Genomic DNA, 25,094 nt, shown 5'->3' with positions numbered 1-25,094 from the left:
AGCTCACTCAAGTAAAAACAACTCATATCTTTAAAGTGCCTGAGGTGGCTGAGGTGGAAGAGGCAGAAGAGGAGGTGCCAGTGGTCACTCCCCCAAAGCCTGTGCCTGTGCCCAAGAAACCTGTGGCTGTGCCAAAGAAACCAGAGCCTGTGGCTGTGCCCAAGAAACCTGTGGCTGTGCCCAAGAAACCTGTGGCTGTGCCCAAGAAACCTGTGGCTGTAGCCAAGAAAGCAGAGCCTGTGGCTGTGCCAGAAGCACCAGAGCCCATGCCTGTCCTTAGAAAACCTAGAGTTCCTTCAGCTGCAGGTACATACATCAGTGAGCATCTCCTTATCTCCATTCTGAGTACTTTCCCCCTTGTTTCACTGATGTATGCAGTGCCAAATGAATAATCTGCTACTTCAAAATTATTATTCTTCATATTTTGTATGCCATACTCTTTTTACTCATTGCACTTTTCACTGTCATGTGTTTATATGTGTCTTAATATTCACAAAAATGAAAATTTACTAATATCTTTAAAGCACCTGAAGTGCCCGAGAGAACTGTCCCAGAAGAGAAAGTGCCTCTTACAGCACCTAAAAAGTCAGAGATACAGAAACCAGAGCTTCCTTCAGCCAAAGGTATATATTACCAGGAGGCATCTCCTGAGAAGAATTGTTTTCTGTATTCTCTCTTTTCTTTGCTCATACCTGAGTCTATRAAATTTGTCAGTTGAATGCAGCCTACCTTGAGAAAGACTGGAGCAGTCTTTCATGGTTATGGCCACTGTTGCTGTAAATTTGTGTGTGTTAGATGTCTTTGTGGTTTTATGTTTTATATGTACATTTATTTTCACACAAATGAAAGAAACTTAATATTTTTTAAAGTGCCTGAGGTACCCAAGAAGCCTGTCTTAGAGGAGAAAGTTCCTCAAGAACCTGAATCACTTCCAAGTGAAGGTTTGTGCCACCACAGATTTTACTCCAAAACAATTCTTTGTCCCGTTCTTCTAAGTATTAGCTTTAAAGCAGACATTTTCCTTTTTCTCCCATTGTGATGTTTGTAAGTTGTCACTTCATAATTTAGATTATACTAGTCAATATTTCTTTTATCTGTTATTTTATTTTTATATTTTAAAATAAAATAAATGCTTCTACATGGTATATGCCTCTTTTTAAGATACTATTAAGTTCCCACTAAATTGGCATCTCTCAAAATCTAGTATTTATATTGCTGTTAAAATCTTAAATGAATTGAGAGCATTGACATTTTTATTCTTTCCTGTTACAATGACTTATCCACAAATTTATTGTTTAGTTTATATTGTATACATAAAAAATTCTATCCTTCACACAATCCTGACTCATGCTTAGAAGGAAAGTAGTTTCTCAAAATCTTGCATTAACTGCAGAGGTAACAGATGCTGAGTGATTACTCACCCTAATGTGTATTTGTCTGTGTCTATCGGRGTAGATTTCTTTTTAGTTGTATCTCTGTAATTGTTCCTGTGAAATGATCTTATAATTGAAAACTTACATCCAGTGTCAATATTCTTTAAAGAATATGAAATCATAGAGGAGATTGAGCCTGAAGAAGCAGAAGAAATTCCAGCTGTAGAAGTCGAAGAAGCTTTACCAGTTGAAGGTATACAGAGCACTTCCCTCGAGGCTGCCACCCACCATTCTTTCATTATCATCATGTGCAGTTTTTTCCTTGCTCTCTCATTTTTCACACGTGTCTCTGTGTTATAGGTCACCTCACGTTGTGTCTTTTTGTCATTCTTCCTTTGTTGTGTTCTGGAAATKACTTCTGATCATTTAATTCTAAGTCAAACCTGAAGATTATTTTAAATGCTTTCATTTTGTTTCTTGTCCACCAGAGTCTTCCTTCCCATCATTCAGCTTTCTACCTTAGTTCTCATTTTATTACCATGCTTTTTTAAGTCAGCTTGGATATTTATACAGTGTGCATGCTGTGAAGCCATAACCCAGGGCTCTTCCATGCTCCCATTTAATTCAATGACATTTTTTCACTGGCTTCACTGGAAGTGGAAAGTGGTGGTCTTTAGGTTCCTACATTACTCTTCACATAACTGCCATCACAATAMATTTATTCTAAATCTACCTAATGTYATTTAAAGTGCCACAACCTGAAAAGAAGATCCCTGAAAAGCGAAAACCACCAGCACCTGCTCCAAAAGAAGATATTAAAATGGCAAAAGATCTACTTAAAGGTATAATCATCTGAAGCCACAAATAATGGTGGAAACTCAAACATAATCTTTTAAAATTATACTGATGAATCRTGAAAAGCATGCTTTAAAACTATAATTTTTGGTCTTTTTTCTTCTCTAATATAYTATACTTTAATGGTGCGCCTCACTAATGCTCAGTCCCTCATGATTTTTTATCAGCATTTTGCCACGGCAGTTGACATGGGTTCTTTTCAACAGTTACAGGAAAACAACAATTCATTAAGACAATCCTAATCAAGTTAACATATTCTTCTGTCCTTAACATAATACTTCTCTCTTTAACATATTCTTACAAATGAAAAGAATCCCCAGCAATAATTTGCTGGTGTTACTAGATGAACATGGGTTTCAGATCAATTGTGCTTTCTACAGACCACTGACCTTTTCCAAACAGTTAATCAACAAGAATCTTAGCTTTGCAGCTTTTGTMCTTCTGTTACATCAATACTATTAATGAGGTGTTTGGATTTTTTAGAAAACTCCTTTCTTTTTCGAGCCTAGTATGTGTTGTAAAATTCAAATAATTTTCTTTAAAGCTCCTGAAGCAAGGAAGAAAGCTGTGGCAGCAAAACCTGGTGAGCCTCCGAAACTGGAACCCCCACCTGCTAAAGGTACCTACCTAATAAAAGGATCTTAATCAAAATAAATCCCTCATGAGCCCAAAGCTGTAATTCCTATAGCTTCTTTAATTCGCTCAAATATATAAAAAAAAACCTGTCTAGGTTAGATTATGCTCAACAGTGCACCCCCATCTTGGGTGTATACGTTTGTATTGTATTTATGTCCACTTTAATCACCCATCATACAATCTGTGAGATGCTAGAGACAGAAACATAGAAAAGTGATGTAGATGTTCCCTTTGGTTTTCTGCTCAGCTGGAAGCTACTTTAAAAATTATGTTTAAATGTATACAGCGTTGTTCCAAATACTTAGTTTATTATTTTTCTGAAATGTAACTTATTTCTGTGAGAGGACACTTTCTGGAGGTGGGAATGAATAATGTATGGAGCAAGCCACTCACAACTATGCCTTTATATTATTCCTATGCACTGGAGTTTAAGATAAACTAAGCAGCTAAGCAGTGGACATTCCTACTTAATGCCATTCCAAGTTTAGAAATTAAAGTGGATCCTTATGAATATCACAGACAGACAGCTCATATGAATAGATATGTAACATAAGCCTGTAGTGAAAGAGGACAGGGAAATAAAAATGTTATTATGATGACTCTTCTTGAATATGTAACCTTTATAGTTTTCTCAAACCATACTTCTCTTCTGTTGAGTTGTATGAAAATTTTCTCTTATAAATAAGCTTAGATGACAGCTGTATGCAAATTATGTAGAAAATACCTTAAAACTATTGACTTCAATATCAACACTTTTACCTTTGATTTTAATATTCACTAGCAAACCACTGTGTGTGTTTGGACAGGCTAGTTGTAGGTTAGCTCTTACTACTGCTATGAACCTATAATAAAATCTGGAATTATATTCTTTTAAGTACCTGGACTTGTAAAGAAACCTCGCAGAGTAATTCCTGAGGCTACTCCTCCACCAAAAGAAGAAGTTGTTTTGAAAAGAGGTATGGTAACTTGGCTCTGTTTTAAAAACAACAGCATATTAACACTGTTCAGCATATACCGCTAAGTAAAATTGGTTTGTGCATGTGGTATGGAAAATTAGGTGATCAAATACTCTCTGATGTCTGTTTCTTGGGAAAAGCAGTTGTAGTTGCAGGGCTAAAGGGGGGTGGCCTGAAAGTCTCTCAGATCCAAAGGCTCTGTAATGAAAGCAGAGCAGAATATTGCAGATCAAGTTCCCTGTCTCTCTCCCTTTTTCTTGATCTCTTGGTACTAGAGTTGAGAGTTTTCCACTGTCTTCCTCTTCTGGACTCCTGTCTAGTGACAGTGTAAATGTTATTAAAGTTACGTGTGTAGTCTGTGTATGTCTGTGTATCATTCTATATAYGAAAACCTCTTCTATGGTTTTCTTAGAAGTACCCCTGCTGGTCATCATTCCCCTTTCCTGCAAACTCTGGCTCCTTCTGACTCATTTCRTGCTCAACTATCACTTAGAAAAATGAAGCACTCATTCCAGTTCTCTTCGAGATATCATAGTGGAATGATTTGTGCCTGTGTACCTTGCAGCCAACCTTCAAATTTCAGAAAACATAATAAAATATAGATATTCCATTTTTCAGRTGACAGTGTCATTACATATCCAAGATGGAGAACTAAGAGGATAAAAATAAGTGAAGTAAATAAAATGGAAAACAGATGTTATGTAAATTTGAGCTCTCCAAACACAATACTTCACAATTTAGTCTTATTTTCTCACTGAAGTCAATAGAAGTTTAATATATAATCCTGCATTTTGTCCCTAAAAATCATCTTTAACTGCAGTTAATAATTCATAATTRCATATAATAAGTCATTATTTAAATAAGAGAATATCTACAATAAAATATTACATGAAATTTTATTGTACCAATGTCAGCTAAAATTAAAATCTTTCCTCTCAGATGGATTGCTTGTAATTAAAACATCTTTTTTCAGAGTAGTATCTCAAATAGTTACACAAATCTTCCATTTCTATTGAGCTATATATTTTATTTTCCTGTTTCTTTGTGATTGATGAGGTATTTTTAATCTTTGTCTTGTTCACTGTCTTATGCTTTTGTTAGCCTGTGCTTTAAAAAAGATTTCTTTTCTTTTGAAGTTCTTAAAAAGAAACCTGAAGAGGAAGAAGCTAAACCAGAAAAAGAGCCTAAACCAGAAGTTAAACCAGTACCTACACCAGTAGAAAAAACTAAGAAAATTGAAGGTACTAGATTACATTCAAATCAATTTGGAATTTTTTTTTTTTTAATCCCACTATTAAGTACTATTCTCTTAAATTCATGAATRAAACTGAGATCTTAAAAGATGGCTTTCATTGGCCTAATTGTGCAATTTAAATCTTAGCTGGAAGCACAATCAAGTTCGGCATTCACATTTGGATCTGAAATCTGCATTTTGGGATTGTTTCTCAATCTTCATTGTGTATAGAAAAGCGCTTCACAAATATTTTGTAACACTAATAAAAATATAAATACAGCAAACAATTTAATCTAAGCATTCTTTTAGGTAACATTTTACAAATAAATGTCCTTCTACCCTTTTTATACTGTCTAATTTATTCAAATCTTACTCTAAGAAATAGATATTTCTAAACCTTATGAACATCTRAAACTGTTCATGTGTAAAAACAATGAAAACTTTCAAATATCTTTGAGGGTATTCTATTTACTTATTTAAGGTGTTTCAATACATCTTACAAATAAAAATATTGTTTTAAAGTCCCAGAAGTTCCTACAAAGAAAACTGAAATACCATCCATAAAAAAAGAGGAGAAACCTGTGCCTGAACCACCAAAAGGTACAGATGTGTGCTGCTGTTTTTCCTTACTGCACCTAAGGAAAMTTAAAGATATTCAGTGCTGAATATCATGCTATATTAATGTAATGCATTACTGTCCTCCAGTCTGTCAGAACTACTGTGTCCTCATTAACATTTTTTGCATTCTTCTGGATTTCTTGTTGTCTTTTTTCTTCAATGCTTAAAAAATTCATCTTTTTACCATTGTTCCCAATCTTGCTTTACAAGAGTTAATTTCTTGCTTTTTGGCCAGATAAAGTAGAAACCAATAAATTCTGTCTTCATTTAGCTCTCTATGTGTTGTTACTTCTAACTTCTAATGCTCAATGTGATTGCAAAAAAATGTAAACTAACCTACTTGTAATTTCTGTGTTTGAAATGGCAGAAACTAAGCAAGCATCTGTCCCAGTTCCTGGGCCTGAACCTAAGCCTGAAGTAGGTAAGGATTCTTTAGTTGTGAATACTGGTGAAGCCTTTCTTGTGTGTTTAGTAYTTCCCATTCAGTGATTTCTCGCTAAAGGACATTCACAGAGTCATAGGATACCAGGCTGGAAGGTGACTTTAAGGGTMGTCTATTSTAACCTTTTYTGGCAAAAGCAYAGTCTCAACAAGATGACTCAGCACCCTCCTCAGCTGGATCTTAAAAGTGTCCACACATTAAACAAAGGCCTTTAGCAGTAATAAGGCTAGAACTTTCATGCCATCTACAAAATATTTTAAAGAACATTATGCTTAAAGTAATCTACCAAAACTTTTTTTTTCCCATACAGCTCCAAAAACTCAAAAACCTGCAGAGCCAGCACCCACTGTTACTGCTCCAGTGACAGCTCCAGTTGTTGGAAAGAAAGCAGGTATTTATGTGTATTCTATGCTAATTATAAGGTTTTTCTCTCTGACATACCTAAACACCTTCAGTATAAAAGGGTGAAGAGCTACACAATAACTCATTCACTACAGGATGATTTGAGGTCCTATTCAAGGATCTTGTTACTCAGGGTACTATCACCTAATTTAACACAAAAACATCTCTGATATGCTATRGAGATCAGTCTGTGCTGTTTTGTCTGGACGGTGATATGTGTGTCTTTATTTGTTGTCCTACAATTAAATTTGTGTATTCTGTTGTTTCCTTGTTGTTTCTTATGTCCTGATACATGTTTTCTGAATTGCATCTTGTACTTTCTGTGTAGAAAAAGAGAAGTTACTTGTTTCTAAACAACAGTTGCATTGCTCAGTTTTCTGCTTTTGACTTGTCATTGAAACCCTGAGGACAAGCAGCAGTGTTGTTGAAGTGCTAGACTATTGCTGCTTTCATCTGCTATGCTTAGGACCCTGGAGCAAAGCCTGCTGTGAAAATAAAAGAACTGTGAAGGCTCCAGATCCTCTGAAACACTCTGAGCCTGGGGTCCACCAGCAGACCTGATGTACATTTGGCTCACCCACCATTCAAAGGGCCTCATGTTACAGCAGAGCTCAGATCTTGGGCGTTTGAGAAGCCAAATCATGAATATCTCTTGGCCATTATCTGGTGATGTAGCCTGCAGTGGGCACAATTAACCTATTTTATGTCAGTACCAGATAGCTGACAWTTTCTGCTGCTTTTTACCTGGACTGGACATGAATTGGTGATCTAATGAGACCACAGTAATAGTGGTTTGCTTAGGTTTTCTGTTCATGTGCCATTCTTAACTTCTTTTGTGATTATGTTGTAAGATTTCTGTTGTGTAGAGAAAAAGTGTTCTATGTTCATTTTATTTCAGGTATAGCTGGAAAATTTGTCTTAAAATACATTGTTTCTTATTCTTATGGATTTTAACTCTCTAAATTACCTATGAAACCTTTGTAGCTGCAGAAAAGCCTGGTGCACCACCTGTACTAAAGCATAGAGGTAAAATACCCCCAGTGGAAGAAGAAAAGCCTGAGTCAGTTGTGTTAAAGAAGATTTTGGTTGAGAAAAGCTTGCATGTAAAAGAGCAAGCAAGTCCTGAGGAGACAATTCTGACCATAGAGCCTCTTGAGTATAAAATCTCACTGCAAACAGCTGATGGAATACTGAATTCAGAGAGGGATGAGCAGGAGAAAGCATCTCTTAAATACTTCGTCCTGGCTTCTGAAGAAGAGGAACCAGAAATGACACCTGTAGTTGCAGGATGGACTACTCCTACAGGTGAGAAATTAGAATTTGAAATTACTTACACAAAGGATGATCTACCACTACCTGATGAGGAATTGGAATTGATTTCTGTGACATCTGAACATGCAGAAAGAGATTCTGGAGAAGAAAAGGAGGATGAAATTAAATTGCTTGTTCATAGGGAAGATGCCACAGAGAAAGTCTCTGAAAAGTTTAGTGTTCTTCATGAAGGAAAGATTCCTGACCATGAAAAAGAAGAAGAAATTAAACCAACTGGTGTACCTAAAACCCAAAAGCCATATCAGCCCAGGGACCAAAAAGCACTTCCACAAAAAGAGAAAAAATCAAAAATAAGTTTGAAACCTGAAAAATTTCACATTAAGGATAAAACTTCATTTGTACAGGATGTCACAGAGGTAGGCATAGATGAAACTCCTCAGCTTAGAAATGCAAATGAGAGAGGAGGTTTTACTGCTGAGAAATCTGAAGTTCCCCTTGGAGAATCTGTGAAGGAGCATGGCATACAAAGTAAAACTCAGTGGATGAAGGAATCTGGTAGCACAGTAGCTGAAATTACTATAGATAAGGTTCTTACCAAAGAAGCAAAGGAAATGGAAGATATTCCAGATGATGAGAAAGATAAGAGTCTGCGTTTTACATCAGCAAAAGTACATTCCTTAGATCTGTCTGAGGAGGCTGAGCCAGGATTGAGAAAAGATGATGATGCAGAAAACGCCAGAGAGGATGAGGAGGTTCCCAGAGAAAAACCTCACACAATCTTTAAACCATCTGTTCTTAAATCAGAAGAAACAAAAGCAAGAAAGAAATACTCTACAGAGAAAGAAATTCATAATGAGGAGACTTTAGGACCATTGTTGACTGAGAAAGCACTCCTAAGTGATAAAAAMACGGGCAAGAAGATTATACCAGAGAAGGAAGAAAAAACTATCTTCAGCACCCACTTTAAAAAGGGCAAAATTAGGCAGTCAAATGACCCTGAAAAGCCTGTGGGAAAAGAATTTGATACAGTGATTACAGAAGGAATGGAAAGTGAAGTTTCCATAGGAGAACAGGAAAAGGGAGTCATACCTGAGCTAGTGAAGAAAGTTGCTATTGAGTCACCACAAAGTCAAGATGAAAAACAATTTCAAGAAATTCATATCATTCAGGATGAACATACAGGAAYTCTAGCTCACAAAAGCAGAAAAGATAAAATTGAAGAAAAGCAATCGATAGAAGGTGTATCAGATGAAAAAACACCACCTCAACATGACATTAGCAAAAGCACATCTGGTACAATGGAAAAAGAGAAGGGRAAACTTTCAGACAAATTGTCATCAAACAAAGGGATCCTTGCAGATGGAAAAGGTACTTATTCCTCAAGCMCAGGTAAGATAATAACTACCAAGAAAGCAGAAGAAGAGAAAGAAAACCAGAAATCAAAACCTGCTCATGGGACTGAGCAGACTACTAGACTTTCGAGTGAAAATAAGAATTTGGATGCACCTGGAGAATCATGTGAAGTTCTGGATGTTCCAGCAAAATCTCATGCAAAGCGAGGTGAGGAAGACTGAGCCAAATTCTTCCATGAAGTGCTTGTACCATTTGCTTCAGGAGTGTACCACCTGCCATTGTGCTTTGGTAACACCATTCACAATTCCATCAAGTCTGTCAGCTGGCTTTATTGGCATTCAGCCACTCTTGACCTGTTTGTCTTTCCTGTCTGTACATACATCTGTGTGATCACTGTTCATTGTCTGAGTCCTACACTTTTCTAAGACTTTGTAAATCGTTCTGTGTGCCATTGTCTTCTCAGAAAAACTCACAGTTTTTTCTAGTATTAGTTTTTCCATCCACTGCCAAAAAATCTGTCCTGCATTTCATTCATATAATTTTCCCATTAAAAGTATCTTTCATGGTTCCTTTCACAAAAAGATAATGAGAAGCATCATAGCATGGGTAACATTTTCAAAAGTCTGAGCTGATTCATCGCAAATTAGGTTACTAACAGAACATCCCTCACTTGTAAAAGTACCACATTGTCCTGTGACATGTATTTCATTTGCTCAGCCTTTTCTTTTTTCCCCTTCATTAGTAAAAGTGAGTGGTTTTTAAAAAAAAAAACAAGCTCATATAATTTTAATAAGTACTTAAACTGTTTTGGCTGACAGGTGGGTATTGATCAAGGGCCTAATCTTAAATCAAATGTCAAGGAATGTCTAAATTTTACAAATTAATGAGCAGGAAAACACATTAAAGATCTAGGAGCTTCTAAGCTGCCCATTAGTCCCTACTGCTGAATATTTCTTCATGTTCCAAGATAGTAAACTTAGCATTGAGATAGAGACAGTGTAAGTTCTATAAGTTCTATACATACTTTCATCCCATTTTAAATGTAGGTAACTAAAGGAAGAAAAAATCTGATATGTAAAATAAATGCTTGACTTAGTTTTAGTAAGTATGTTTATTTAACTGCATTTCTAATAATCTTGCTGTTCTACTTCAGAGGCCAAGCCGCCAAAAGAAGAAACTCCAAAGGGCATCAGTCCAGTCAAAGGTAGGATGGTACAAGTAATACCTTGTCATGGTTTGACTCCAGTTGGCAATCAGGCCCCACACAGCAGTTCACTCCCCTATGGTGGGAAGGGGGAAAAGAATAAAAAGGGTAAAAGTGAGAAAACTCATGGGTTGAGCAAAAGCAGAGCACACAAACAAACAAAATTAGTTCATTCACCACTTCCCATGAGCAGGGAGGTGTCCACCTRTATGCAGGACAGCAGGGTTCCATCTCTTGAAGGACAAATGTTGTAACTCTGAATGCCCCCCTTCCTTCTCTCCTCTGCTTTATGTACTGAGCATGACACCATATGGTGTGGGACATCTCTTTGGACAGTTGGGATCAGCTTTTCTTGCTGTATCTCCTCCCAATTCCTTGTGCACTCCCAGTCTACCCAGTGGTGGGGCAGTATGAGAAGCAGAAAAGGCCTTGACTATGTAATTGCCTCTCAGAAATCACAAAAACATCTCTGTGTTATCAGGACTGCTTTCAACACAAATCCAAACCATAGCCCCATACTAGCTGCTCAGAAGACTGTTAAACCTACCCCAACCAAAATCAACATAGCCTACAGTCAGAGGCATTTAATTAAAATTAGTTTATTAATTTCTGATTCTGAATTACAGCCAAGAAGACACCTTCACCAGCAGATGCAGAAAGAAGGAAACTCAGGCCAGGCAGCGGTGGTGAAAAACCCCCTGAAGAGCCTCCATTTACTTACCAGCTCAAGGCTGTACCACTCAAGTTTGTCAAGGAGATGAAAGATATAGTGCTAAAAGAAGCTGAGTCTGTTGGGTCTTCTGCAATCTTTGAAGTTCTTATTTCACCATCCACTGCGATTACTAGCTGGATGAAGGATGGAAGTAACATCCGAGAGAGCCCAAAACACAAATTCATTGCTGATGGCAAAGATAGGAAGCTGCACATTATTGATGTCCAGCTGTCCGATGCTGGTGAATATACTTGTGTATTGCGACTGGGGAACAAAGAGAAGACTTCTACAGCCAAACTTATTGTTGAAGGTATTCCCCGTTTCAATTTATCACTAATTTAGGCTAGTTATTCCCCAAACTAGAAGTGGTGCTTTGTAATTTTACAGTAGTTGGTAGATGCATCCTTTTGTTTCCCTCGATCACTACACATATTATATAAGGTATCTCTGCACCACATGTTCTATGTATGAGACAAATCAAAAKAATGTGTTTCCCACAGAACTCCCAGTGCGGTTTGTGAAGACACTTGAAGAAGAAGTCACTGTCGTTAAAACCCAGCCACTGTACCTGACGTGTGAGCTTAACAAGGAGAGAAATGTAGTCTGGAGAAAGGATGGCAAAATCATCAAAGCCAAGCCTGGGAAATTTGCTCTGGGTGTTATTGGTTTGTCACATTCCCTCACGGTCAATGATTCAGATGATGCTGATGCTGGCACTTACACTGTTACTGTGGAAGACTCTGAACTATCATGCTCATCTTGTGTTAAGGTAGTAGGTAAGCAACCAAAATCATGTTCTTTTTGCTCTCTTGGATATTTGGGCTATTTAAAAATTAGGCAATCTTTTTCTTGTAGTCTTAAAATGTAAGTGGACAGGTAAGATTTTTACAGCTATTAAAAGCCTGTTGTATTACAAAATCTGTTAGTTCTATTTCTTTTTTTTATGGCACACTTAATTGTAATAAAAGTCTTCTAATCTGTGTTCCTTTGTATCTTTTTGTTTTGCAGAAATTATAAGGGACTGGTTGGTAAAACCCATAAGAGACCAGCATGTTAAACCAAAAGGAGTGGCTACTTTCAGCTGTGACATTGTCAAGGACACACCAAACGTTAAATGGTTTAAAGGAGATGAGGAAATTCCTGCTGAACCCACTGACAAGACAGAAATCTTGAAAGAAGGAAATAAAATTTTCCTGAAAATCAAGAACGCTGGTCCTGCTGATGTTGGAGAATATGCAGTGGAAGTTGAAGGTCGCAGATACCCAGCTAAACTGACCCTTGGTGGTAAGGAAGCTTTTATCTGGATTATATTTAATCATCTTGTAGGCCAATGTTGAATCTAAATAAACAAAAGCAAAAAAAAAGGTAGCCTGAATTATTATGAAGCTCTRTCAAAACTTGACCTAATTATATATGTGTTCATCTGTGCATTCTAGAACGTGAAGTTGACCTTCTGAAGCCATTAGAGGATGTTACAGTCTATGAGAAAGAAACTGCAAACTTTGATGCAGAAATATCAGAGGATGATATTCCTGGTGAATGGAAGTTGAAAGGAGAAATCCTGAGACCTTCACCTGTAAGCATACTTGAATTTTACAACACAATGTATTTAAATTAAATACTGTGAACAGATTGAATCTTTGTGGTAAGACCTGTCATTGCTACTCAGTCCTGAATATATGATTAAAAAACACTGCTTCTCTAAATAAGGATTATATCCCATAAAAGCTAAGTTTTGAAGGCCTTCATATTCTGAAGATATTACAGCATGTAATTCAAGCAATAACAGAAATACCCTACATATATTGTAGGAATGATTCTGACATTTTAAAGAAATATTAATGTTGGAGAAATGTATTCCATTTTTTAATTATTGCATAAAAGTGTTAACTTTCCTTGAAAAGCAATTTCATTCTTTCTACCTGACTCTTTACTGCACACTCAATGTTAATTAAAATTCCTTCATTACAAACACCCAGCAGTAAGGCATTGTCATTCCACTGGTATTTGTATTTAACAAAGTCTCTCCTCTCTCCAGACTTGTGAAATCAAAGCTGAAGGGGGAAAGCGCTTCCTAACCTTACACAAAGTGAAACTGGACCAAGCTGGCGAAGTSCTTTACCAGGCTCTTAACGCCGTTACCACAGCCATCCTGACGGTGAAAGGTACGATGGGCCATGGAGCACCACCCCAGCTGAGACTGAGTGAGCACATGGCAAATGACGCCTTCTCTTTTGMTTCCAGAAATCGAGTTGGACTTTGCCGTGCCCCTAAAAGACGTCACCGTTCCTGAGAAGCGCCAGGCGAGGTTTGAGTGTGTCCTTACCAGAGAAGCCAATGTTATATGGTCCAAGGGCACAGATATACTCAAGATYGGAGAAAAATTTGACATCATTGCAGACGGAAAGAAGCACATTCTTGTCATCAATGATTCRCAGTTTGATGATGAGGGAGAATACACTGCTGAAGTTGATGGCAAGAAGAGCACAGCAAGACTGTTTGTGGAAGGCAAGTTCTGTCTCATGAAAAAAAGARTAAAAGGATRRAGAATATATGGTTTAGACCTGCATTAGCCTTTTTTCTGATTGAATTTATGTGTCTACATTACAGGTGTGAGGCTGAAGTTCATATCACCTCTACAGGATCAGACAGTGAAAGAAGGAGAAACAGCTCATTTTCAGTTTGAGCTTTCTCATGAAGACATGCCTGTGAAATGGTACAAAAATGACAAGAGACTTCACACAAGCAGAACAGTTTTAATTACTTCAGAAGGCAAAGTTCATAAACTAGAAATGAGGGAAGTAACTCTTGATGATATCTCGGAAATAAAGGCCGTAGTCAAGGACATGAACACACAAGCCAACCTGAAAGTCTTAGGTAATTACAAAAATAATTTTAAATGTGCTGTATCATAGGTATTAATCATTATCATAAGTAGAAAGTGACAAATTATTGACATTTTAGTAAATTTATATTGCTAATTTATTTTATCCACTGTGCCTTTTGTAGAGGCCGATCCATATTTCACTGTGAAATTACAAGACTACAGCGCTGTAGAGAAAGATGATATCACCATGGARTGTGAACTTAGCAAGGATGTGCCAGTAAAATGGTACAAAGATGGTGAAGAACTGATAGCTTCCAACAGAATTTCCATAAAAACGGATGGCTTGCGCCGTATCCTGAAGATCAAGAAGGCTGCAGAGAGTGATAAGGGTGTTTATGAGTGTGACTGTGGAACCGACCGGACAAGTGCCAATATCAGCGTGGAGTGTAAGTCATCATGTCTTTGAGAAGGSAAAGACYRAAACCTTTGTAAACCAGTGCAGACAGACAGACTCTCTCTAGAGAGCAAGACCAAAAATGTACYTGTAGAAAGCTTGCTGTTAGGATGAGTGGCTGAAATATCTGAAGTTATTAAAAATGATTACAAGAGACAATAATATTAGATGTTTATAAATGGCCATTACAAAGACAGTGATGATCAGTTAGTCTCTGTCCATTTACAGGAAAAATAATCRTTTTAGTTTCACTGTAACAGATACCTGGGTTAATTATTAAGAAAAATATTCTTACTAAAAATAACTAAATTTTCAGACATATTATAGAAGGAGATTGTAGACTGTCAGCTTGCAGATTTTTAGGAAGRTGTTAGATGAACACTTACTCTCAAAACATTTGAATGCCCAAAAGAAGGAATAGGGAGACAGCTGGGATCCTTTCTATGATATGGAATTGTCCAGTAAACAGAATGTGAACTTTTGATTTTTTTTTTTTAGCTCGCTTAATTAAAGTGGAGCGCCCACTGTATGGAGTGGAAGTATTTGTTGGTGAAACAGCACGCTTTGAAATTGAAATTTCTGAGCCTGATGTCCATCCTGTGTGGAAGCTAAAGGGAGAAACCCTAACACCTTCACCTGTAAGATTTTTTCTTTATTTTTACACCATAATTTACAGTAGGAAAAACATGTTTAATAATAAYATTTTCTTAGTGGTTTCTCAGAATATTCATAATTGGGATGTGGGGTGTGTTTCTTTATAATCAGGACTGTGAAATCATTGAAGATGGGAAGAAGCATATTCTCGTCCTTCATAACTGCAAACTTGATATGACTGGAGAWGTGTCTTTCCAAGCTGCCAATGCTAAAAGCGCTGCTAATCTGAAAGTGAAAGGTACAGTCTGTACTTGGCCAACATTTCCACATGTATTGCAGGGCATGGGAACAAATCTAGTGTCAGAAAGCACTGTATGAACCAGTCTGAAAGAGCTCTTCTTTGATTTCAGAACTGCCTCTTATCTTTATCACCCCGCTGAGTGATGTGAAGGTCTTTGAGAAGGATGAAGCTAAGTTTGAATGTGAGGTATCCAGAGAGCCCAAGACTTTCCGCTGGTTGAAAGGAACTGAAGAGATCACTCCTGATGAAAGATTTGAGATTACTTCAGACGGAACAAAGCATGCTCTGATTATTAAATCTGTTGCCTTTGAGGATGAAGTAAAATATACGTTTGAAGCTGAGGATAAAAGAACAAGYGCCAAGCTAATTATTGAAGGTTTGTTAGACTTCTCTTTCTAGGAAAGTTTTGCATCATAGTACTTACATAGTTTATATTGATAACATTATTGTTAATGACATGTTATGTTGTCACAGGTATCCGCCTGAAATTCATTACTCCTCTCAAGGATGTAACGAAAAAGGAGCGAGAAACTGCAGAGTTCACTGTGGAACTCTCCCATGAAAATATCTCTGTTGCCTGGTTCAAGAATGACCAACGATTACATACCAGCAAAGTGGTTTCCATGACAGATGATGGCAAATTCCATACACTCACAATCAAAGATCTTACTATTGATGATACTTCTCAGATTAAAGTGCAAGCTATGGACAAATCCTCAGAAGCAAAACTCACTGTTCTTGGTAAGAATACCCGAAAGAATTTACCTGATGTTTATTAGCAGAAGAGTTTTATTAATAAAAAATAGTGATCAGAAATCCTTGGGGTTGGCCTAAATCTAAATTATTATTTTGGAACCCTAAAATTTGTTCTTTTCTTTTGGTCTCCATTTCTCCARTTTACAAAGGATAATTACAATGACTTTAAAATTTCATGCGAATTTGCAAAGGTAGTTATTAAACACTTAAAACAGTGCTCTAGAGCATCAAAAGAATGTTGTCAGTAACATTAGTAATGCCCTGAATTGTTTCTTAGGTGTTTATTGTTTTCTTTTTTGTAACAGAACCATGAAAAAGGACAATATTTAATCCTTCTTGGAGGGCATAAACAGGAAATGTGTTTTATGGTAGAAACTAGTTGTTCTTTCTGGAAGACTAAAACTTCAGWCTGAAAAATATCTTAACTTTTGCTTGCAGAGGGAGACCCTTACTTCACTGGGAAGCTGCAGGATTACACTGCTGTAGAGAAAGATGAAGTCATCTTGCAGTGTGAAATCAGCAAAGCAGATGCCCCAGTGAAGTGGATGAAGGATGGCAAACCAATTACTGCATCAAAGAACGTTGTTATTAAGGCTGATGGTAAAAAGAGAATCCTTATTCTCAAGAAAGCTTTGAAGAAAGACATCGGGCAGTATACTTGTGACTGCGGTACTGATCAAACCTCTGCTAAACTTGATATTGAAGGTAAGGTTATTTTCATGGGCTGCTCTGCAGAGATCTTTTGGGCTTTCCTAGAGAGTGAGGGAATCAATCATGTTTTTCTTCTCCAGACCGGGATATTGAGATTGTACGACCGCTGTACAGTGTGGAGGTGATCGAGACAGAGACTGCCCGTTTTGATATTGAAATCTCTGAGGAAGGTGTCCATGGCAATTGGAAGCTAAAAGGAGAACCCCTGACTGAATCAGCTGTAAGMAAACATTTCAGGATATTTTTTATGTGTGTCTCAACACTTTTCAGGGAGGTAGGGTGTGAGGGAGAAGATGACTGCAGAAACTAAATGTGATTTCTTTCTGCTTTTAGTAAGAGTCACTATATTAGAAGTAGTGGGTTTTTTAATTAATAACTTTTAACATGTAATACAAATGTGATCCAAAATAGCTAAATAATAAATTATTTTACATAACAATATATGGCTAACAATACCTAGCAATCATGTATCCAAAGTGCAAAGATCTTGTAGAATTCACATAACAAAATGGCATTTAAAAATGCAAACTTTGGATTGCATGCATTTGCCTGTGGGCTTAAAGATATACTTGGTTTAAATTGATGTAGATCACATTTCCAAACTCCTTTTCATTTCTGTGACAGCTAAAATTGGTATAAAATTGCATAGGGCTTAATCAAGTATTCTTAATTTCTTGCTGGAAGGATCTGGAAAACAAAGAAACAATACAATCACAACTGGCAATAATTTGGCTTCCTTGTAATGGTACAGATGTGATTAATACACAAAGGTGGGAAGTTCCATGAAAATCAGTATCTGGATAAAAGAAGGGGAAGTCTTCTCAAGGACAGGTCATACATAGCACAAGCTTAGCAATATCTAGTTCCCTTAGGGGAACAGGTCTCTGACTGGTCTACATATATATTAATATATTGGCTACTCAGTCAGCACACAAATGTGTTGCCTCTTGCCCTTTCTTTCCAAGAGGAAACCAACTGTATTAAGAAGAGAGTTTGAAAGGAAAGCTCTATGAATGGATGTTTGTCAGGTTTGTTTCATGTGGCAGTGGGWCTAAGAGTTGTGAATGGAGTAGAAGAAAACATGCATGGTATGAGGAGAAGTAGGGACTCTTATAGTAAGTAGTGCAAAAAAGAGACTGAAGAAGTTATGTTGGTTCTGTTTTTGCAGGAATGTGAAATCAAGGAGGAAGGGAAAAAGCACTTCCTTACATTGTACAATGTACGCTTAGATCAAGCTGGTGGAGTAGATTTCCAAGCAGCAAATGCCAAGTCTGGTGCTCACCTTCGAGTGAAACGTAAGTGTCTTTTAAACTGAAATTAATTGATTAATTAAGTGAAAACATGGTACTTATTGCCTCCCCAGAGCAGGTAAATCTCTATACTGCATTGAATCCACAGCAATCCTTTCCAGAACAGCAGCTCAGGGATATGTTACTAGGGTCATCTTAATTTTGTTGTTGTTGTTGTTAAGGAATGTCCTGTGTGGTTTTTAACCTTGTATATCATTTATTCATAWAAGAAAAATAAAATTAAGGAGATGGCCTTGAAGGCTGCTTCATGGTTTGGCATCATACGCTGTTATGAAATCAAATATGGCAAGCCAAGGCTTTGCTGCATCAGAGTATCGTGTTAACCGGAGAGGGTAGGATGGCAGTGATATCTGGGGATAGGGTTTGAAGCTTGATGGACAGGGACAGACTACACGGCTGAGGAGCACTTGTTTCCCACTCCAATCCCAGCCCTTGCTATTTTGGAAACACATGCCTTATCTAGCAACAGGCATGCGAGGCTTGGCAAGGAGACAGATGCGCAGAAACTTTCCTGCTGACCTTGTTCAATTTAAAGAAACACGCTCTGCAAATAGGAAATTGTAGGTGACCAGCCCTCCCCTAAGGACCCAGGGTGGCCTCTTCTATTTAGGGAATTTAAAGAGCAGCATTGTGATGTCTGGCTCTCTTGAGGGAAGCCACCATGGAGATTAGTACGTAAGGACAGCAGCTCTCTCTTGGATACAAGTGACTAATCTAAAAATTATGTCTTCTGCTTACCAAGCTCGAGTAATTGGCTTGCTGAGACCCCTCAAGGATGTAACAGTGACAGCTGGGGAATCAGCAACCTTCGATTGCGAACTCTCTTATGAGGGAATCCCAGTAGAATGGTTCCTGAAAGGAAAGAAACTGGAGCCCAGTGATAAGGTAAAGAAACTAAACTTTACTTTTTCTCATGTTCCCTCCTCCTTCTCCTCCTTCAGCTCTCTTCCCCTTCTTTATTTTTTATTTATTCTCTGTCAGTTGAAGTACTAAGGCACAGCAGTATTGGAGTATTGCTAAATCCTCCCGAAATCAGATACAACAATTTTTTCCCAGAAATTCCAGTATTCTGGGACATTACAAGTATTTATCATACAAAGGGAAACTAAGGATCCAAAATATCAATCATGACAACACTGATTATTTTGGAGACTCAGACACAGGGATACTAAATAATTTTTGCTCAGGTTACCTGTGGTTACAGTGAGAGGRTGCTATCAGGAAAAGCCTTTTTTTCCCTTGAATGCTGAGTTGCYGTCCAATTCAACATATAAGGGGATTAAGAGGATTCAAATTCCATTTCAGGCATTTGTTCTGGCTYTCCAGATAACTCTCTGGGCAGATTTGCTTGTCAAGCACTTCTCACTAGCTATTTTTAACCCTTCATCAAGTGCTGGCTCTTAACTCTGAGATCTGAGCAGCCTGGAATGCAGTCAATTTAATGTTTCAAGTTAATRGTAGGGGAAATCAATAAAGAAACATAAATTAATACATTAAGATATGGAAATGGGTATTACTGGTAAGACTTCTTTTTCGCATACTTGGCCTAAAAAAATAATGCAAATTAAAATAAAAGTTGGAAACCTCAAATAAAGTGAACTTTCAAGGCATTGCTTGACCTAGCAAAGTTTCAGGATCTRTAATAACGCTGCTAATAATACTTCAGTACAGATTGCTATTCCTTTAATATACAATTTTTTAYGTATTTTTCAGGTTTTTCTGTATCTTTCTGAGCTTTAACTAATTTGCATAAATAAAAATTATTTCATAAAAGAAAGAATGTAGAAATAGGAAAATCAAAACAGATCATGATGATGAGGGACCCTATTACAGTATTTAAGGACAGATAAACAAAGTTGTAACTCAGCAAACTAGTCATTAAATAAATTAGGGTAATTACTTCTGAATTTCAGAAAAAAAATGTGAAAAGCTATTGACCAGTATAGTGGTTGATAGTTATTACTGCCTGGCAAGAAAAATATTATATGTTCTGTATTCTGTATGATAGACCATGATTTTGGTCTTTTCTGTCTGAGCTATCATTTTAATTACATGAAAAAAAAAATCCAGATTYCATGCAGTTTACATATAGAGTCAAGACTGTCATTTGAACAGTTGAAATGTTATCAAGATGAAATTGAGACTTAACCATACATTTACATAATGCATCACTTTCTAAAACAGCCTCTTGATACACTTTTAAAACTGTCTTCAATAATCAAATTGTACAAGGCTTTTATATTATCTGTTGCCAATTCAAACCATTTTGTTGCCTCTGTGGCTGGCATTCAGCTGAACGTGGAAAACCTTTATTCATTGAAGTGGTTTTTTGTTTCTTTACTGTGATTGCAAAGTAGATTCTGCAGTAGATCATAACAGAACTTAGTCCTTAAGGCAGAATTTTTTACCAAACTTTATTAATAGAAAGATTGACATTTCCAGAAAAGTGCATGTGGGGGGTGCCAAACCTCTTTATATCTGCAAAAGATTTTACTTTTTATGTAGCCAGCAGTAATAACTTTTCCCATAGATTTGCTTATTTTTTTTGTATTTAATAATACTTGTTCAAAATAGACATGATCTCAAGTCAGCCTCAAAATTCTTAGAGCATTGAGGATTGAACTATATCTACTTTATACAAAAGGAAATTGTCAGAATTTCACATATAATTGGACAACCAGACTCCACAAGTAATAAATAGAATGCTACTTCATTAAATATTTCTTAATATTTGTTATAGACATTCACAAAAGGGTTTTTATTTGTTTTGTAAGGTTGTGACCCGTGCAGAAGGGAGAGTTCAYACACTTATTCTTAGAGATGTCAAGTTAACAGATGCAGGAGAGGTATCACTGACAGCAAAAGATTTCAGAACTCAAGCAAATCTTTTTGTGAAAGGTAAGTCAGTCATCTTAATTCAATCATRATCAGCATTGATGGTCCCCTCATGATTCATCCTGGAAGAGGATGCTAATATAYACCATGTATCAAATTAGTAGGATTGTATGTGCAATATTGAGTTAGTACATAACTTTCCTGATTAAAAAAGACAYCTACTTAAAACCTCTGCTCTTCACAGAAGAGCTGAACAAGGGAAAATGCTGGAAATGTGTCAGATGTGGGAGATGAACCAGTTCATTAGCACTTCCAGGACTTTACTGTAGACTTGAACATTCAATTGGCCTCAAGAGGACCCACAAATACTGACCCTTATGACTCCCAGTGGCATTTTCTGTTCTTTTGAATGTGCAGAAATCTGTGAGAGCATAACTGCACCATCAGTCAAGGGACATAACATTGTCTCCATACTCACTTGTACCGCTTGCAAGCTGTGTATCATTAAGTAAAACAACTGCATACACTAATCCAGTAATTCAGGAGAAAATTGAAAAAACTCCAAACAATCTCTAAGTTCATAGAGAGTCACTCTTACTTAACTTTAGAGTCACTTAGATCACATGGATATGGTTCAGCTAAAARAATTGAGTTCCAAGGTTTTGTGATGATTTGTAAGTAAAAACCCCAATGGACAAGGATAACATTTAGTCTAGTTTTACAGCAGGCTGAAAATGAGGAAATTACCTGAATTAACAGAAAAAGTCTGTGCAATAAAAGTTTAAAAAGTTTTAAGACACCTTCAGTAGGGACATCTAAGAACATTTTTGATTATTCAGTCAAGTAAAATGAGTAAACAGCATGGGATAGTTCTGCACAAGCAGATGACTGGCTATAATTTAGATCTTTTCTATCAAAAATKTATCTGTTTCTTTTAGAACCCCCAGTGGAATTTACTAAACCACTTGAGGACCAGACTGTTGAAGARGAGACCACTGCAGTGCTGGAATGTGAAGTTTCCAGGGAAAATGCAAAAGTCAAATGGTTCAAAAACGGAGAAGAAATTCACAAATCAAAGAAGTATGATATCATTTCTGATGGTAGGGTCAGAAAACTCATCATCCACGGCTGCACRTTAGATGATGCAAAAACATACTCCTGTGATGCTAAGGATTTCAAGACATCATGTTTTCTCAATGTGGAGCGTGAGTAATTCACAATTTTCTRCGAATGTGTAGGTGCTGTAAACCAATGTTTTAGTGTCTATGACTGACAACAATACCGCATTTTTGGCAGAAAAAAAACCCCTAAAAATTGGCAATTTTTTACTTCTCTAGTGTAGATTTTCTTCTACTAAAAATTTTTCTTTTTTTCTTTCTCATACAGCTATTCGTGTTGAGTTCCTGAAACCCCTGACTGACCTTGAAGTTAAAGAAAAACAACCTGCTCGGTTTGAATGTGAAATTTCTCGTCCAAATGTCAAGGTCAGTAATATCACTTTTAAATCTGAGCAACTCCTTCAGGTAGAGGGGAAAATTTTTTTGTATTGCTATAAAAGAACATACTGATGTGCATGTTCATATTAATAACCCTGATAATTTGTTCTGAAACAGGTGAAGTGGTTTAAGGATGGCATGGAAATTAGAAAAGGCAAAAAGTATGACATAATTTCTAAAGGTGCAGAACACATTCTTGTTGTCAATAAATGTGTCTTTGATGATGAAGCTGAATATTCCTGTGAAGCRAAAACAGCTCGAACCTCCGGTCTACTTACAGTGATAGGTAAACACACACAGCATTTTAGAATCTAATGCGTGAACAATAAAAAATGTGAGAGTGGGTTGTTTTTTTTTAAAAAAAAGGCTTTAATCATCTTTAAAAATTCCTTTTGCAGAGGAAGAGGCTGTTTTCACAAAAAATCTTCCTGATCTTGAAGTAAATGAGAATGACACTGTAAAATTGGTCTGTGAAGTTTCAAAGCCTAATGCTGAAGTCACTTGGCTTAAAGGAGATGAAGAGGTGCCTGACGGTGGTAGATTTGAACACATTTCTGATGGCAGAAAGAGAATTCTTGTTATACATAATGCTCATCCTGAAGATGCTCACCAATACACTTGCAAGCTCCCAAGCTCTAGTACAACAGGAAAACTTACTGTACATGGTAAGAGTGCTACTTTGGTGGCCTTGTATCCTGGAAAGAAAAAATAATATTAAAAAAAATTAAAAATCAATAATAATAAACCACTTGGTTTATTCATTCACAAGTAAAAAATAAATATCTACAAAAAATGTCTTCTTTCAGAACTTGCAGCAGAATTTCTTACCAGACCACAAAATCTTGAGGTGCTTGAAGGAGAAAAAGCTGAATTTGTCTGTACAGTATCCAAAGAAGCCATTACTGTACAGTGGCTGAGGGGTGACACAATCCTGGAGCCTGATGATAAGTACGACATCATTGCAGATGGCAAGAAGAGAACTCTTGTGGTTAAAGACTCTATTCTAGGTGATACAGGAATGTACACCATCATGGTTGGGGAAGCTAAAGCCACAGCACACTTAACAGTGATTGGTAAGCTTTGTTTTATCAATGTCTAGGTGCATGTTTTGTTGCATTCTTTATGCTATATGATATTCTACTTCTTCTGTTTTCACAATTTCAGAAAAACTCAAGATTATAACTCCTCTTAAGGACCAAGAAGTTAATGAGTGTCAAGAAATTATCTTCAACTGTGAAGTCAATAAAGAAGGTGCCAAAGAGAAGTGGTACAAAAACGATGAGGCAATATTTGACAGTGCAAAGTACATTATTGTTCAGAAGGGTACAGTCTACACTCTCAGAATCAGAGATGCAGAGCTGAAAGATCAAGCTACCTACACCATCGCACTGACAAACCAGAGAGGGGAACACGTTAAAAGCTCTGCTGCCTTAAAAGTGTTAGGTAAATAACTTGCACTACATTAAAATTGTTTTGTCATTTACATTCAGTTTCATATGAGGATATAAAAATATTCACCTTTTTTGTCATAACAGAGGAGGATCTCAGAATTGTTGAGCCCCTTGAAGACATTGAGACCATGGAAAAGAAAACTGTCACATTCTGGTGCAAAGTCAATCGCCTTAATGCAACTCTCAAGTGGACAAAGAACGGAGAAGAGATCACGTTTGACAGGCGCATTTTGTACAAAATTGATAAATTCAAGCACTCATTGATCATTAAAGACTGTGGGTTTGTAGATGAAGGTGAATACACTGTTACTGCTGGACAAGACAAATCAGTTGCAGAGCTTCTCATCACGGAAGCACCGGCAGACTTCACTGAACATCTCCAGGACCAGACTGTCACTGAATTTGATGATGCTGTCTTTACATGCCAGCTTTCCAAAGAGAAAGTCAGTGTAAAATGGTACAGAAATGGAAGAGAAATCAAAGAAGGCAAAAAGTACGTACATTTTATTAAGCTTCTGAATGTGCTGAACATGCTTGTTTTACTTTATTGCTTTGTCTGGAAACTAATATACTGCTTATTTTTCTACCCTATAAAGATACCAGTTTGAAAAGGATGGAAATCTACACAGATTAATCATAAAAGACTGTAGACTAGATGATGAGTGTGAATATTCCTGTGGAGTGGATGACAGGAGATCTAGGGCAAGGCTTTTTGTTGAAGGTATGTGYAAAACTGAATGGGATTTATTTCTAYRTTATTTAATAATAGTAGAAACAATAAACAAGTAACACCAAWTAAATTMACGTTTMTTTCAGAAATCCCTGTTGAGATTATTCGACCACCRCAAGATATTTATGAAGCTCCTGGTGCAGATGTCATCTTCATGGCAGAATTGAACAAAGATGGTGTGGAGGTCAAGTGGCTGAGAAACAACATGATTATCGTCCAAGGTGACAAACATCAGATGATGAGTGAAGGGAAGGTCCATAGGCTGCAGGTGTGCGACATAAAGCCTCGTGACCAAGGGGAATACAGATTTATCGCCAAAGATAAGGAAGCTAGAGCTAAGCTTGAACTAGCTGGTAAGTTGTTTGCATTGCACTTCTTTTATAAAATCTTAGATTAATCAATTCCTGTTTAACTAAATTGATTGTTGTTCTTTCAAACAATTGAGCTAAAATGAATATGCAATCAGCCTGAGAAAAATGTTAAACTATTTGAAGTTTGTTTAAYAAGTCCATTAAACTATATGAATATGAGTTTAGACAACAAACTTTTTTTGTTATACCATCCTGATCCAA

General features: G+C 36.8%; 1 protein-coding gene across 1 annotated transcript in view; it reads left to right on the top strand.

Annotated features, from left to right (window-relative positions):
* The window catches only part of LOC130572206 (titin-like), a 236,009-nt gene that overhangs the window by 125,220 nt on the left and 85,695 nt on the right, over window positions 1–25,094 (top strand). Inside the window, exons 155-188 of the mRNA XM_057363729.1 lie at window positions 2,123–2,215; window positions 2,773–2,847; window positions 3,740–3,820; window positions 4,957–5,061; window positions 5,577–5,654; window positions 6,040–6,093; window positions 6,425–6,505; window positions 10,295–10,345; window positions 10,972–11,367; window positions 11,558–11,833; window positions 12,066–12,341; window positions 12,494–12,633; window positions 13,096–13,222; window positions 13,302–13,565; window positions 13,668–13,934; window positions 14,067–14,330; window positions 14,837–14,976; window positions 15,104–15,230; window positions 15,343–15,609; window positions 15,708–15,974; window positions 16,428–16,694; window positions 16,781–16,920; window positions 17,869–17,995; window positions 18,753–18,895; window positions 20,785–20,908; window positions 21,784–22,050; window positions 22,232–22,329; window positions 22,459–22,627; window positions 22,740–23,006; window positions 23,148–23,414; window positions 23,506–23,784; window positions 23,877–24,285; window positions 24,389–24,513; window positions 24,609–24,875. Coding sequence (XP_057219712.1) covers window positions 2,123–2,215; window positions 2,773–2,847; window positions 3,740–3,820; window positions 4,957–5,061; window positions 5,577–5,654; window positions 6,040–6,093; window positions 6,425–6,505; window positions 10,295–10,345; window positions 10,972–11,367; window positions 11,558–11,833; window positions 12,066–12,341; window positions 12,494–12,633; window positions 13,096–13,222; window positions 13,302–13,565; window positions 13,668–13,934; window positions 14,067–14,330; window positions 14,837–14,976; window positions 15,104–15,230; window positions 15,343–15,609; window positions 15,708–15,974; window positions 16,428–16,694; window positions 16,781–16,920; window positions 17,869–17,995; window positions 18,753–18,895; window positions 20,785–20,908; window positions 21,784–22,050; window positions 22,232–22,329; window positions 22,459–22,627; window positions 22,740–23,006; window positions 23,148–23,414; window positions 23,506–23,784; window positions 23,877–24,285; window positions 24,389–24,513; window positions 24,609–24,875 — 6,378 coding nt within the window. The remainder of the gene's footprint in view (window positions 1–2,122; window positions 2,216–2,772; window positions 2,848–3,739; window positions 3,821–4,956; window positions 5,062–5,576; window positions 5,655–6,039; window positions 6,094–6,424; window positions 6,506–10,294; window positions 10,346–10,971; window positions 11,368–11,557; window positions 11,834–12,065; window positions 12,342–12,493; window positions 12,634–13,095; window positions 13,223–13,301; window positions 13,566–13,667; window positions 13,935–14,066; window positions 14,331–14,836; window positions 14,977–15,103; window positions 15,231–15,342; window positions 15,610–15,707; window positions 15,975–16,427; window positions 16,695–16,780; window positions 16,921–17,868; window positions 17,996–18,752; window positions 18,896–20,784; window positions 20,909–21,783; window positions 22,051–22,231; window positions 22,330–22,458; window positions 22,628–22,739; window positions 23,007–23,147; window positions 23,415–23,505; window positions 23,785–23,876; window positions 24,286–24,388; window positions 24,514–24,608; window positions 24,876–25,094) is intronic.

This window comes from Malurus melanocephalus, unplaced genomic scaffold (assembly GCF_030028575.1).
Source record: "Malurus melanocephalus ecotype Western Australia unplaced genomic scaffold, MMel_1.1 scaffold_30, whole genome shotgun sequence".
NCBI classification, from domain to species: Eukaryota; Metazoa; Chordata; class Aves; order Passeriformes; family Maluridae; genus Malurus; species Malurus melanocephalus.
The sequence above is the reverse complement of the archived record's forward strand: the minus strand, read 5'-3'. Positions and strand labels throughout refer to the sequence as shown.